This window comes from Biomphalaria glabrata, chromosome 5 (genome assembly GCF_947242115.1).
Source record: "Biomphalaria glabrata chromosome 5, xgBioGlab47.1, whole genome shotgun sequence".
Taxonomy (NCBI): Eukaryota; Metazoa; Mollusca; class Gastropoda; family Planorbidae; genus Biomphalaria; species Biomphalaria glabrata.
In genome coordinates, this window is record NC_074715.1 from 19881376 (window position 1) to 19896679 (window position 15304).

General features: G+C 36.5%; 1 protein-coding gene across 1 annotated transcript in view; it reads right to left on the minus strand.

Moving 5' to 3' along the window:
• The window catches only part of LOC106067250 (fibrinolytic enzyme, isozyme C-like), a 33813-nt gene extending 19052 nt beyond the window's left edge, over positions 1-14761 (minus strand). The window contains exons 1-3 of the mRNA XM_056028823.1: positions 14756-14761; positions 11907-12117; positions 145-293 (exon numbers count right to left, since the gene is read on the minus strand). Coding sequence (XP_055884798.1) covers positions 145-293; positions 11907-12117; positions 14756-14761 — 366 coding nt within the window. The remainder of the gene's footprint in view (positions 1-144; positions 294-11906; positions 12118-14755) is intronic.
• Positions 14762-15304: the final 543 nt, after the last annotated feature.

Below are 15304 nucleotides of genomic sequence, written 5' to 3' on the forward strand. Positions count from 1 at the left end.
TCTATAATAATGTTTGTTTAAAATGTGTAAAGCTCCAGTTGTAAGATACATAGTGATAGTCCATATATTGCGCTTGTTTTACTCATGTCGTTCTGCAAATGAAATAAAATGTATAAAGTGAAATGTATAAAGTGAAATGTATACTTTATCAGGAGTGAGTAAAGTTCCTGAACAACAATATCTCCAACTGCCGTAAATTCTAATTTGAAGTGCAATTTGATATGGAATCTCAAACATCATAGCATTCTGGCCATTAACAATACGCTTTACTGACTTATCAGTAGAATTAATTGCTGAAAAAACAACAAGCACAATTTTTTAAAATACTTCAAAGAAAACAAAGATTTTCAATTAGTTGTGATCAGTCATGTAACTAAATTTTTAATAGATCTTGACAAAAATAATATATCTTTTCGATTACAAATATTTTAACGATTGTTTACGTTTATCGCAGTATCATTCTTGTGGCTTTCTAAATACGCTATGTTCCTATCACTGAATTCGAAGTATTGCACTAAAGCCTTCTAAGGTTTCTCAAACCAAAACGGTAACCATTCTGCTAGAGAAGAGCTTATCAACATGGAAGATAGTATATTTATTTATTATCTAAGCCTCAGACGACAACATATAAATGGGACTAGATCAGCTCATATAACCACTTCAGTGAAGTACAATTTTTGTCCCTTGTTTAAGATATCAAACAAAATTATTTATTATCAATACTTAAATAACTAATTTGTTATTTGTTAAGAACAAGTGTAGTGTTGCGTTAAAAAAATTATATGTTTTGGTTATACAGCATTAGCTTTTGTTATTTTATATCTTTTAACAAACTCTAAACGCCTTAATTTCCAATCAATTTGACCTACTCCAATACGTTCTGTAGTTTTAGTTGACTAGTCAAATACATCCCTTTTTCTCTTGCATTCCAGTCTACAATTATGTAGGGAATATCCTTTTTTGAAACTTCATTTATGAAGTGGTTTTGTTAATGAAAGAGATCTTTAATACCTGATCTTCATAATCGGGCGTTGGGTATACACTTGAATAATTGTTATATTGAGATATGTCATAGTCTCGCTTGACATTAACTGGTATTTGTTCACTTTTGTTCATGAAGGTGAAAAGCACGAGATACATTTGAATTGAAAGAGGAAGTGACAATGACTTAATTCAATTTAAGTCAGTACCAGTAGTTTTTTTTAGACTTGAGACAGTACACATATTTTAGTAGCAGTAGTTAGGGAAGAAGAGGAAACTGTGTCGCATATTCTTTTTGACTACCCCAAACTTGCTGATCTCGTCTCGACAGGTCTGGGTGTGTAATAGGGCACTATTGAGCCAGAAAAGGATGGACACTAGAATACAGGAAAGAAAAGTGTATCAAGTGATTGTGAAAAGTTTATATTGTTGTAAACTAAGGAGCCGTCTTTTGTGCTTCCTGAAGACAGTAGTGGGAACCTGGAGCGAAGCGGGGAAGGCTGTCGTTGGTCCGTATTCAGGTTGCTGGTGAAAGGACTGGTATAATTAGTAACAAGACTCTTGGAATGCAGAATGCTTTTATTTGTTTGTCCTAGCAAATAAACACACTTTTTTTATTTACTACAACACTATAACGTTACATCTTGGGGACCAGATCCATTCTACAAACTTACACCTACGTCTAGCTCCGACCTGAATGACGTCATCTGCTGTTGACAGGTTTCACAACGTAGGGTGCACTGAGTTTTTACTTTGTGGATTTAAAAAACAAATCAACATTGAGTTGATGGTTCCTTTTGTCATCACTGCATCCGATCTTGTGACATTCTTCTAATAAGATAAGATCAGATCTATTTATTTAACACAAACAAATAGCACACATTTCCCTATTTTTAAAGCATTTTTTTCTTTTCCTAAGTTTTTACGCTATGGTAGTTTTGGCGTTTAATAAATTATTGTTAGAACCTCTAGCCCCGAAACAAATGCGCCAAAACTACCATAGCGTAAAAACGGCTGCGCCAAAACTTTGCATATCCCCCATAACCTGCAAGTCACATATAACTGAACAGTCAACCAAAGTATGTGGCAGTTGAAGCTTGTTGGCTTAGAGTTCGTGATAGCTTAAATCAAATGAAATAAAATAAAGCATTAGGATGTTTGGGCTAGCTGGCTCAAATGTCTAATAAGGTGTTTGATCCTAATCATTTAGAATTGACATTTAGAAAAATAATGGATTTTAGGGTAGAGAATTATCTAGTTTGACTTTCATATACCTGTACAATGCTCAGGTAGTTTTCCAGAAATAGGGTGTTGGGGGTCAGGGATATCTGATATTGTGTGGATTGTTCTGGAGTATAGGATACTTGTATCATTTTTCTGTCTTTAGTGGGTTCAATGGTTAGGTGTCACAGTCCAGTTTTAGAACCCTGTGACATGAAGTGACACTCAGTCAACTATTTTAATATTCCGTGCTGAGAACACGAGAATAAGTTTTAGGGACTCTAAAATAAGGGTCAATGTTAATCAGTTAGTGAAGAACTCCAGCAGAGAGTGGCTGTAATATAATTTTCTCTGTCTGTAATATGTACGGTGACAAACTTGAGCAAGTGTTAACTTGAAATATTTCTTCGGACTTATATTGTGAATGTTTCATTGATGTGATTACTTTGTCTACATGGCATGAGCAGCCAGTATTTATTGTATTAAAGTTTATGAAGGCTGAAGTCGCCAATATCTTTTGTGATCTATATTTTATATGTAATAAAATTCTTGTCTGCTACATGAGCGTTTATTAATAATTCGGAATGTTTGTGGTTGGAGAGTTCAGTACGTTAGTGTTCTCACGCACCTGCAAATTTAGTGCGTATGAGAAAGTATTTAATTAAAGAACATTACAGCAATACCAGAAGAGGTATCTACAACACTCAGAGACATTCGCGTCATCACGCCTACAACTAGAAATAGGCAGTGACATTAGGCTGGTTAGGTAGTATGTCTTTGATATTAAATGATGTTTCCATTGGCCACCTTGAACTGAAAGTCGGCTGATCATCCGCTAGACATCCTTATTTCGCATACCGTATCCCTTACAATAATCATCAAATTAAATTAATTACAAAATCAATAATATTAAAAGAAAGAATTCGTTTTATTTTATTTCATGGTCTCAAAAAAAAAGTGTTTTTACAATTGGTCAGCCAGCCAGTCTCGGTATAATTCAACATTGACGTACATAGCAGGGCTATCAGCTGAAATAGAAACATACTTTTTTAAAAATAGGTTAGTGTATATATTTAACAAACATTTTAAGCCCTTACACTTAAAAACAGCATGCTTTACATTATGATCTCGTTTCCTACAAATGTACTGTTAGAGAACTTCTACTCTTTACGTTAAGTTAGCAACAAACATTAGGCATTATGGAACAAAACAACAAAGAAATTTCAAATTTGATAGGCCACAAATGCTTAGGTAAGTCGCAGAGGAGGAGATTTTGATACATAATTATTTTCTATATATATTGTTGTAACCCCGCTCCCGCGCTACACTAATGGTGCGCATCTGAGCACTACTGAACACGACTAGTGAAAGACATATTGAGACAGGAAGAAGGACTGTTGTGAGCCGGCTAGAGGTCATGGGAGTCTGAACAGTCTGGTGCTGAGTGCTGTCCTGTGTGATACTAGGAAACTGTGTGGGAGACCTGGAGCGACACTGGGAAGTGTGTCGGTGGTCTGTTCTGTGTTCTGGTATGAAGTAGGACTCTTAGAACTTAAGACATATTACTCCCTGTGACTTTATAGCAGACGTCCAAGTCTAACTAGTAACTATTACTATTTGTTGATGCTTATACTAGTTATACTAAATAAATACATCGTTTACTGTTGTCAACCTGTCTTTCGTTGAGTGCCTGCCTTAGAGAGTTACAACAATATATATATATATATATATATATATATATATATATATATATATATATAAATATATATATATATATATATATATATATATATATATATATATATATATATATTTATATATATATATATATATATATATATATATATCATGGGCGTAGCCAGGGGGGGGGGGGGGGTTTGGGGTTCAAACCCCCCCCCCAAAATGAAATCCCCCCCGGGGGGGGGAATCGGAATTTAGTGATTGATTTTTGCTTTGATTTTGTTTATTTTAGGTGATATTTTAATACTACCAGGGGGTTTTGAGTTTTAAAACCCCCTACCAGGGGGGTTCGAGTTTTAAAAACCCCTTCCAGGGGGGGGGGTTCGAGTTTAAAACCACTACCAGAGGGGTTCGAATTTAAAAACCCCATACCAGGGGTTTTGAGTTTAAAACCCCTACCAGGGGTTTTGAGTTTTAAACCCCCTACCTGGGGTTTTTGCAGTTAACTCCCCCTCTTCTATAAAACAAAACACAAAAAATGCAAACGAAAATCCCATAATTCAAGAGCACAGTTAAGAAAGATTTGATTTTAAAACCCCCTCTAAAATTTACGATAACCCCCCTCTTCAACATAAAAAAAAAACTAATTACGCACTCAAAATGTTATGAGCGTAGCTAAATGGGTTTTGACTCCAGTTTGAGTTTAAATCCTACCTTCAGCGGGTTCGACCTAAAAAATATCTCTTTAATATTAAAACAAAGCAAATTTATACACTCAGAATGTTATGAGTGTAGTCCAAGGGGTTTGAAGTTTAAACTTCCCTCCAGTGGAGTTTGAAGCTAAAAAGTACCTCTCAATATAAATAAAAGCTAATTACTCACTCTTAAATCTATGAGCGTAGCACAAGGGGTTTTGAGTTTAAACCCACCGCCAGGGGTTTGAGGCTAAAAAATACATCTTCAGTTAAGAAAAAAAGCAAATTACGCACTCAAAATGCTATGAGCGTTGCCAGAAGGGGTTTTGAGTTTAAATCCCCCATTCAGATGGGTTTGATGTTAAAAATACCTCTTCAATATAAACAAAAAAGCAAATTACACACTAAAATTATTTGAGCGTAGCCAATCAATCGGGGGTTTTGAGTTTAAACCCCTCTTCTACAGATGGCTTTTTTTTTTAAGTTTAAAACCCCTCCAGATGGTTTTGAGTTAAGATTCCCCTACAGAGCATTTTGAGGTGGAAAACCCCCAACAGATTATTTTGACGATAAAACTTCTTTTTTCTATATAAAATCTAAAGCAAACTACAGTCACTTAATTCCAAGAGCGTATTCAAGAGAGGTTACACATTTTTACCAGTGGCAGGGATCCATTAATAAACTGCAGTGAATAGTGTTCTGCCGAAATTGAAAAGCACCAAATATGGCTCAACAAAGATGGCTAAGACAGATTTTAGGAGTCAGTTATAGAGATCGGGTCTAAATCAAGGAAATCCTATGCCGAACTGGTAGTCGACCCCTTAGTAAGATTGTGAGAGAGCGACGCATGAGGTTTGCGGGACAAGTTCTCTGACAAAATAAATTACGCATAAGAAGAGTTGCAATGATATCCTAGTAGGCCTACAACTTGACGCCACTCATTCTTGGAGGTCCTCATGGCAGGTGGGAAGAGGCTTCAGACATTACCAGTGACAGATTTTTATGGAAACAGCTTGACGGCAAATGCGCCGAACGGCGCGGAAGGGTCAAAGTCAGTAAGAATAGCACATTAGGTTTTTAAAATAAAACTTTTTAATAGCAGGAAAATGCAGTGTAGATACCTCAGAATATGCATTTTGTTGGCTTTCAATACCAGAAATAGTGTTTGGCGGCGGGGCTTCGCCCCGCTCTGGGGAGCTCCTAGCGCTCCCCCAGACCCCCTTGCTAGTAATGTCGGGGAGTCTACAATTTTATGGAAACAGCTTGACGGCAAATGCGCCGAACGGCGCGGGAGGATCTAAGTCAGTAAGAATAGCACATTAGGATTTTAAAATATAAATTTTTAATAGCAGGAAAATGCACTGTAGATACCTCAGAATATGCATTTTGTTGGCTTTCAATATCAGAAATAGTGCTTGGCGGCGGGGCTTCGCCCCGCGCTGGGGGAGCTCCTAGTGCTTCCCCAGACCACATTTCTAGTAAAGGCGGGGAATCTACAATTTTTCCACTAACTCATGGAAAAACCTATTCTAGGGCAGATTAATCGTAATAATGTAATATATGTAATAAAGATTATATAGGCACACACACATAAATACATATAAAAAAAAAATTCGCGGGGGGGGGGGGGGAAATCCCCCCCCCCAAAACCCCCCCCGAAAAAAATTCCTGGCTACGCCCATGATATATATAATTTCTGTCATTTTGATATAGTTATACTGACTAGAATAATCATACGAAGAAATATATTCATGCAGATTTATAAATTGTAGCACAGATTTGTATATAGCTCACCTAGACAAGAATACTGTGATACAGACCTTGCAATACTAAGATAAACTAAAAGAAAGACACAGACTAAAATTTTTAAACAGACTAAGGTTTTCAAATCGTACAAGAATTTCTGCTTCCACTTGTGATTTTCTATGGATTGGAACTGGAAATCAAAAACCATAAGGGAATTTTAATTTATTGACCTATTTTCAACCCGCGTCATTTTTCATTATATTTCCAAAGTACTAAATGTCTTTTAAAACGGTATCTGGGCTACTTCTTCACTGCACACGCGACTGTAAGGCATTTCCTGTCAACGGTGATGCATTGTTGTTATTCTTTCAATTTTTTTTTTTAGACAAACCTTCATTATTAGCGTACTATGCCCTGCGTTACTTGTGCTAAGCATCCCCCGATATTAAAATTGCATGTGTCGGTAGTCAGTATGAGTAGCTTCGGGCATTTAGGTAGCCAGCTATATATGCTACAAATTTGTCTACTCTTCGGGCATTTAAGTAGCCAGCTATATATGCTACAAATTTGTCTACTCTTCGGGCATTTAAGTAGCCAGCTATATATGCTACAAATTTGTCTACTCTTCGGGCATTTAAGTAGCCAGCTATATATGCTACAAATGTGTCTACTCTTCGGGCATTTAGGTAGCCAGCTATATATGCTACAAATGTGTCTACTCTTCGGGCATTTAGGTAGCCAGCTATATATGCTACAAATGTGTCTACTCTTCGGGCATTTAGGTAGCCAGCTATATATGCTACAAATTTGTCTACTCTTCGGGCATTTAAGTAGCCAGCTATATATGCTACAAATGTGTCTACTCTTCGGGCATTTAGGTAGCCAGCTATATATGCTACAAATGTGTCTACTCTTCGGGCATTTAGGTAGCCAGCTATATATGCTACAAATTTGTCTACTCTTCGGGCATTTAAGTAGCCAGCTATATATGCTACAAATTTGTCTACTCTTCGGGCATTTAGGTAGCCAGCTATATATGCTACAAATGTGTCTACTCTTCGGGCATTTAGGTAGCCAGCTATATATGCTACAAATGTGTCTACTCTTCGGGCATTTAGGTAGCCAGCTATATATGCTACAAATGTGTCTACTCTTCGGGCATTTAGGTAGCCAGCTATATATGCTACAAATGTGTCTACTCTTCGGGCATTTAGGTAGCCAGCTATATATGCTACAAATTTGTCTACTCTTCGGGCATTTAGGTAGCCAGCTATATATGCTACAAATGTGTCTACTCTTCGGGCATTTAAGTAGCCAGCTATATATGCTACAAATTTGTCTACTCTTCGGGCATTTAAGTAGCCAGCTATATATGCTACAAATTTGTCTACTCTTTATAATATTGACCTAAAAAGATAATTCAATAATGAAAAGATTTTGGCATGACTGGCCCGTTACAAATATGGACTTAGGATCTCTTCATAGTTAGATAGCAAAGTATAATAAATGTCTCCATATCTCCTTAAAAAAAAGTTAACTCATGGGCACCTCAAGGAGACGTCGTCTATCCGATATTTTGTTTTACCTTTACCTATCGCTTGGCCTGTTGAACTTTTGGGGCACCATACAAGAATCATTTTCGTTTTTCTCTATTCTTCCCTGTCTTTTACTTTGGATAGAATTTAAGTGTCAGGCGTGTCCATTAATTTATGTTTTCTTCCACTGATTTTCTCTGTCTGCCTCTTTTTCTTTTTCCTAATACTTTTACGTAAAGGAATGTCTTTGTGAGCCCTGATGACCTTATGATATAGCAATATACTTTATTTTTTTAAAGTAGTTAGTAGGTCAGTGCTTTATAAATCTTATTTTTTTTCTAATCTTTGCCAAATTTTGTGTCCAGGTCTAAATGTATCTAATTTAAATTAGGCCTATAAGCTGAAGCAAACAGGAGTGCTAAGTTTGTATCAAGTCGATATTGCGAATGAATTATCGTTTAAGGTAAATTGCGGTTTCGATGGTGAAAGGAGCTTAGTGGACTTATGCAAACAAAAATTACTTAATAATATTTTGTATTTTGTTCGTCTATGGTATTTGTGGAAGAATTATCGATAAGTGATCAGTCAGGTGCCTTACAAATATAATATTGATAAGAGTGTATGCGTTCGTTAGCTAAGAATTTTCATGTTAATTTGTTTTAAATATAATTGTTTTTTTAAAATTAAATCTAGAATATGAGTTAGTTTCTCTTCCAAAACAGCGTAAGAATGTAATAATTTAATTAACTAAAACAAAATCTGTTGATATTGCATTTGTTTGCTTCATTTATAATTATAAAAGAAAATTAAGCACATGTAAAACTTAGAAGACTATTCTAAAAACATTTTAAATAAAAAAAAATATAAATCCTAATTATATCTCAACAGATCTGTAAAAAGAAATGAACACATAAAAAAAATTAGAATATCTTGTTTATACGTGACCAGGATATAATTAAAACCTCCACTTGCCGTAACACATAGAAGATCCACTACTCAGTATTCCAACGAGCTCGTTCTTTTCTGGTCCACACATTAAGGGGCCACCACTATCTCCTTCACAAATTGAAGAGGGTAGTGACTCTTAGAAAATAGAATAGTTCACTCAAAAGGAATAACTCAGCCAATGTATTATTTACAGAACTGTATTCAATATGTTTTACTGTAGATCTAAGCATAGATCTAAATAATAAACCTACAGATTACAACATAATCTATGCTTCGGTATTATCTAAGGTTCAATCTTTAAATAGGTATAATTAATGTCCCGCAGTTAATAAAATATCGATTGGCCCATATAAATTATTAATAAAATATCGATTGGCCCATATGAATTAATCTAAAACAATTAATAGGCCCCTATTGACTAACCACGCTTGAGATTCCACTTATTAACTAACAGCCGCTATCAGAATTAAGCCATTGAACCCATAACCAGAAGCATTTCTTGGTCTTTAAATTACAAGCCTTTACAGTGGCGTCACTAGGTTCAGTGTCCCAGATAAGCTCAAGATGTCATCCCCCTTCCAAGGAAAAATAATCTCCCGCTAAAAAAACAAACAACAGTTGTTGTTTTTTTTTGTTTCTTTATGTTCAATAGTAAAATTGTAATCTATAATTAATTGGTTACACCCGAAAATGTTTTTCAATTCTATTTTAAAATGTCGTTGTTTTTTTTAATGGTATCAAAAGTGATGACATAAATTTTAAATGTCCAATTATTTGAGACATATTGAGTTTAACATTTTTATTAGAAATTATTTAAGAGCTCCTCATGGAAAAGGTTTTAAACTATATTAGTGTTTCTCAGCTGCTTCCGAAAAGGCAAATCAAGGCAAATCAAACACCGAACAACTTTACATCCTGAGAAAAGGTCAAGCAAAGCCTAGAATACCAACAAAGGATGTTGATCATAAGTTTTATACATTTGAAAATGCTTAATAGTTCTAAGAAATAGCAAGAGAATAAGGCAACAAGAAGTCCAGCTGTTGTGTCACAACAGACGCTGGAACTCTTTAACACAGAGACGGATATGAGATTAGTGTTTATCTAATCTCCATCACTCTTTCTTGTAGCCATCGACGATGTCATAGAAATACATTAAACAAGCTGCATTCGGGTTCCCATGGCCTACACCAAACAGTGTTGGATTTTGCAGACGACAATAAATTTGTTTGGCGGAGACGACCTGAAAGTTATGCATATTGGGTAAATGTTACCCAAAACCTCCATCAAAATTGGTCATACATATTTTGAATAAATAGATATGTTAATCTATTTAGGCACTGTTATCACAAGCAATGAAGTTGCATATTATGGTGTTGCATGTCGGATTGGAAAGCAGGAGCCGTATTTCAAAAAAAAATTAAGACCTATCTGAACAAACAAGTCATTAGCCTGGAGATAAAAATCCACCTACTCAATAAAATCATTGTCCCAACGGCCACCTACGTGGAAGGTTGAAAAGAAGCTGAGCAGTGATGGCTAAGTAGGATTCTAAGAATAACGTATCGAGATAATGTTACCGATAGAGAAATCTTTTTCCGCACAGGCATTCGCCGTCTAATGAATGTGCCGACTAAACGTCGATTGACATTTGTGAGACATTTCATTATACAACTAGTTTACCAAAGTCAGCCGAAAAGAGGAACGCAAAAAATCATGTAACGTTCGCCACTCAGCTCGTCAGATAAGATGTTTGGGGGAGCGCCTTAAGCTCAATTGGAGTTGTCCGGGGGCGGAATCCCAGGCTCCAAGCATTTTTCTACATTTCTGAGTTTTAGAAACTCTGTCTCCTGGCATCTACAAAGTAGTATTTTTCTCATAATAGGAAGATTACAAGTCAAATGGAATTAAATTAAAAAAGTTTTGGACATATTGATACTAAACTGTGAGAGGTATTCGAGGTAAAAAAATTTATTTTTAAAAGTTTCATTTAGAGAAAGTGAGTTTTTCCGACTTGGGTGACACTATATTGCACTTTACTTTTGAGAGATTTACATTACTATCTATTTTAATATATATCTACATATTTTACATTGAACTTGCATGCGTGTATGTATGTATGTATATGTATGTATGTATGTCCCACATAGAAATCAAAGCCGTTTGACCAATCTTGATAACACTTGGCATATATGTTCCTTGTGAACTAACTGGAACCGTAATAATAATAATAATAATAATAATAATAATAATAATAATAATAATGTATGTATAGTAGCCCCCCCCCCCAAAAAAAAAAACAAAAACAAAAAAAACTCTAAAAAAATGTACCCAACTCTATGAAAGTATTACTATTTCGTGGATATAGGTCATAAAGCCATGTCTACGTTAGGCTAGAAAGACCACGCATGCGCAGAGATGAAAATCTCTAGAACCTTAGATCTAATTGTATAACACATATTTTTTTTTTTACTTTTACACATTGACGTACAAAATAGTGTCGATTCATTTCATTATGAAATGAAAATTATCCTTAAAATTTGAGTTTCCAAAACATTATTTACTTATTAAATTCGTTCACTCTAAATGTGAATAACTTTAGCCGTGTTGACATACTTTTCCATAACTCGCGAGCACAATTACATGCGCCGCGTAGTGATACAAATGAAATTAAAGCCAGAGGTCATAATATTGCGCGTTATAAAGGCATTTTATTAAACTTCCTACATAATACAATTTACTTTCCAATTTATCTTTTATAAAGCATTTAAGCCTACAACTACCGATTCGGTTTACTTTTAAGTCTTTTTTTTTTCAATTTACTTCTTTCTTTTAGATTTACTTTTGCGCTCTTTAAAAACACAGCTACATATATACACAGGTCAACACAATCTCAAAGTGTTTAGTCATTGAATAGGCTCAAACTTTTTAGTTATTGACTAGACTACTATAGTATTCAAATTTTTAGATTCTAGATCTAGATCTACATAAAAATAAACTAACAAGGTTTTATTAACAATTAAATTCACGTGTTCTCTTAAATTATAAAATATTTTTAATCGCTTTCTTGTCACCTACTGTATTCACCGTGAACAAACATTACCTGCATAGTCTAAAACACAGGTTAAATTAGCTTGTTCCATTCTCTCCTTAGATTGCGTATATTCTTGGGTGCACACAAAAAGAGGCACAATTTTGGTGAATGCTTTCTTCAGTGTGTTTGATAGTGGCTCATTTTTGTTGGTGCGACCCCATCCACTGATCTGGCACTCCTTAAATAAATATTGTCCAACATTTTCTGCTATTCTGACAAGCTAAAAAACAACAATGGTAATTGAATCATGTATTATAAAATAAGCGCCTAATTGTAGGGCTGGGGGTGGCCAGCCTTTCACTTCCATGCATCATTTTGTTACTTCTAATTCAGTTGCGCCTAAGTAACTTTAACCCATATTTAGTCATTTGGACATATTTGACATTTTTACATACCCAGTAAAATCAGCAGTTGCAGTTGCAGAGAAAAAAGTAGTAATCTTATCTTACTTTGCATTGATATTTTAATTCATTATTTCTAAATATACTTATAATAATAACGGAACAATGATTAAAGTTTAACTAAAATAAAATATTTTCATAAATAAACTAAACTAGTTGTGACGAACCGTTTTAGCTCACTCAAGATATCACTCAGGTCTAAGCATTTAATTAATTTATTTACTCGCTATTAATCATCAATTTTATTAAGTTAGCCAATCAAGCGCTAAAAACACAGCCACCACCCCTCCAATCCAACCCCACCCCTTTGGATCGATGTCATATTTTACTATCCCCACCTTGACACGTGCCACACTAGACTCTTGACAAGAGTACGCTCCCCTTTACCTATCTTGGCAAACATCCGTTGACCCCCCCCCCTTGCCGGGAGCGGCTGGTCACTTCAAAGTACCCATTCAACTTAACGCCTCGGGCAATGCTGTTCGTCTAGCACTAGCCATTATCAAGGTATAATCTCCCTTGATTTTGGCCGAGCTCCGATAATCTCCCCTTCATAATTCACCTGACCACCTGGGCTGATTTCCTGGTCTTTCAACTCGCGCCTTCGCGCAATGTCTATCTCCCGGAAACTCTCGTCACGGTCAAGCGTGGACCCCCTTTGTCAAAGACGTCAAATAGTCTAGACCACCTTTGCACCTATCTCCCGCCACTCACCCCCCCCCCTTTCTATCCACGTGTATATGGACAAACTTCATCGTCCGACCTCATTCACGCTGGAGAGCCCAAAGGGAGCACATCTAACTCTTGCTTGAGCTCTAGACTATTTTCATTCCCTTATTTCACTTTGGATTGGTGGTATGTAACTTAGTAAAGTGCTTAAGAACCATTTTACTTAGTAATGTATTTGTGCATTTATTACTACATTATTTGTGTATATATTTGTGCATTCTTATCATGGATAATGTAAGTAGATTACTGTATACTTATATTTTTTTATCATGATTTTGTGGCTAAATGTTCAAGCCATCTGGACTAGAGTCTATTAACAATTCTTACCAGATGTATTTAGCTCTTTAACTATTATTAATTCAACTCTGATATATTAGCTCTCGGCACGAGCTTTTAATATATTATCATTGATTAATTCCTTGGCAGGGAGTTATCAAAGCATTTCCGTAAACATGTCTTATTACTGAGTATGTATTTACTTATGCTCTATGTTTACTTATGTGAGAGCATGGGCGAGTATCAGACGTTGATCTCCCCTTCCCCTTTCATCTCATTTATCTAAGCGATATAGGTACTTGCTACTCACCGTGATTGGTGAACGACACTTGTATTACTTATCATAAATCACTTATCACTGTTTGTTATTTCCCTTTATGGGAGTCCCCATTATTATTGTTATCTCCCTTGATGGGACACTATATTCATTTGTTAGGTCCCTTTGATAAATATGAAACTAGCTTATGGTTTCTATACATCAGTCTGAAGATGTCCTTCACGGAAAGGCATCTACCTCCCAGTGTTATCATTATGGCTAAACCGACGCATACATCATATCGTTGCAGCTTTTATCTATAGGCTACACCCGCCTGAAAACTTAGCAACCTAAAGCTGATAGCAGATTTGTTGGCACCAGATCTGTAGACATCAGACCTACTCATCCTTCAAGAGTCCAAGTAACAACGCTAGCCACAGACTCGTCACTGGCTTGACTGATTGGTAGACGCAGCTTAGCTCTGCAACCATACAAGTTGGACTGCAACCGGAGCCTGGATCTACTACGCCAGCCCACTAGCAGACAGCATCAGTACCAGCCACACCCGTCTCACCAGTGCAGCACAGGACCAAAAGCTAAGCAACCAGCCTAATGACACTCAGACCACTTGGTTCTAATATCTGATGATGATAGTTCTATATATGTAAATACGCTAGATTCCATACTAGCAACTGTACAGCATTTCACCTTTCATTATCTTATGTTGTATAATAAACTGTACATAAGTTTACATCTAAATATAGTATTTGTTGCCTGCATTATAACGCTGTGCTTGTAGTTTATATGTGCAAGTAAGGATTCTCAAACTATAAAATCCCCTAGACACCCAAAACGGCCAATATCTTAATCCGACTTGTCACAATGGCGAGCCTCGTCCGGGATTTACCCAACTAATACTGCAAGCACAGCAGGCAACTCCCCAGTATTTTAACTATCATCATTGTTAGAGCACAAGACTATAGAGTGTCATTCAGAGCTATTTTATTTTTCTAAATTTGTATTGCTGTAATTGTACTTCCTTTACAGGTTCTTAAGCACCAAACAAAGGTTAATACCACCTTTCCTGTAACTCTTAAGTAATTGCTTTCAGCAGCTCCATCATCGTCTCCACCTCTTACTCTACCTTCCGCCTTTCCCCTTCATCACCCACCCCCCACCATCCTAGCACCCCTCACCACCATGGCCAGTGGCACACGCTCCAAAGCGGACTCTGACATGAAACAAAAAATAGCTGAACTCAGAGAACTCGCGGCCGTCATGTATGACGATGAGGCAAAGCAGAAAGAATATGTGAGGGCAGAATTTGAGAAGGAGAGGGAAGAAAGTAGAAAGGAGAAGGAAAGGGAACATGAAATAGCTATGGAAAGAGAGAAAAGGGAAGCTGAAGTAGCTATAGCTATAGCTAAAGAAAAGGAAATCACGGAGCGAGAAAGGGAAAAAGAAAAACAAATAACTGAGAGAGAAAGGATAGCCGCGGAGAAAGAGAACGGAACCGCCAGTCAAGCTTCCTCCGGATCTCGCCCGGCTAGCCCTGCCTCCCAGCAAAGTTCCTCAAACGGCCTACCCCACATGCCAATGGAGCACTTCGACGACAAGACAGAGAACATCGAAGTTTATCTTGTCCGTTTCGAAGAAGTTGCGAGCTACTACGGTCTGCCAGAGGAGAAATGGTGCTTCCGGCTATCCCAATGCCTCCGAGGCAAAGCCTACGAAGTTTACTCTAA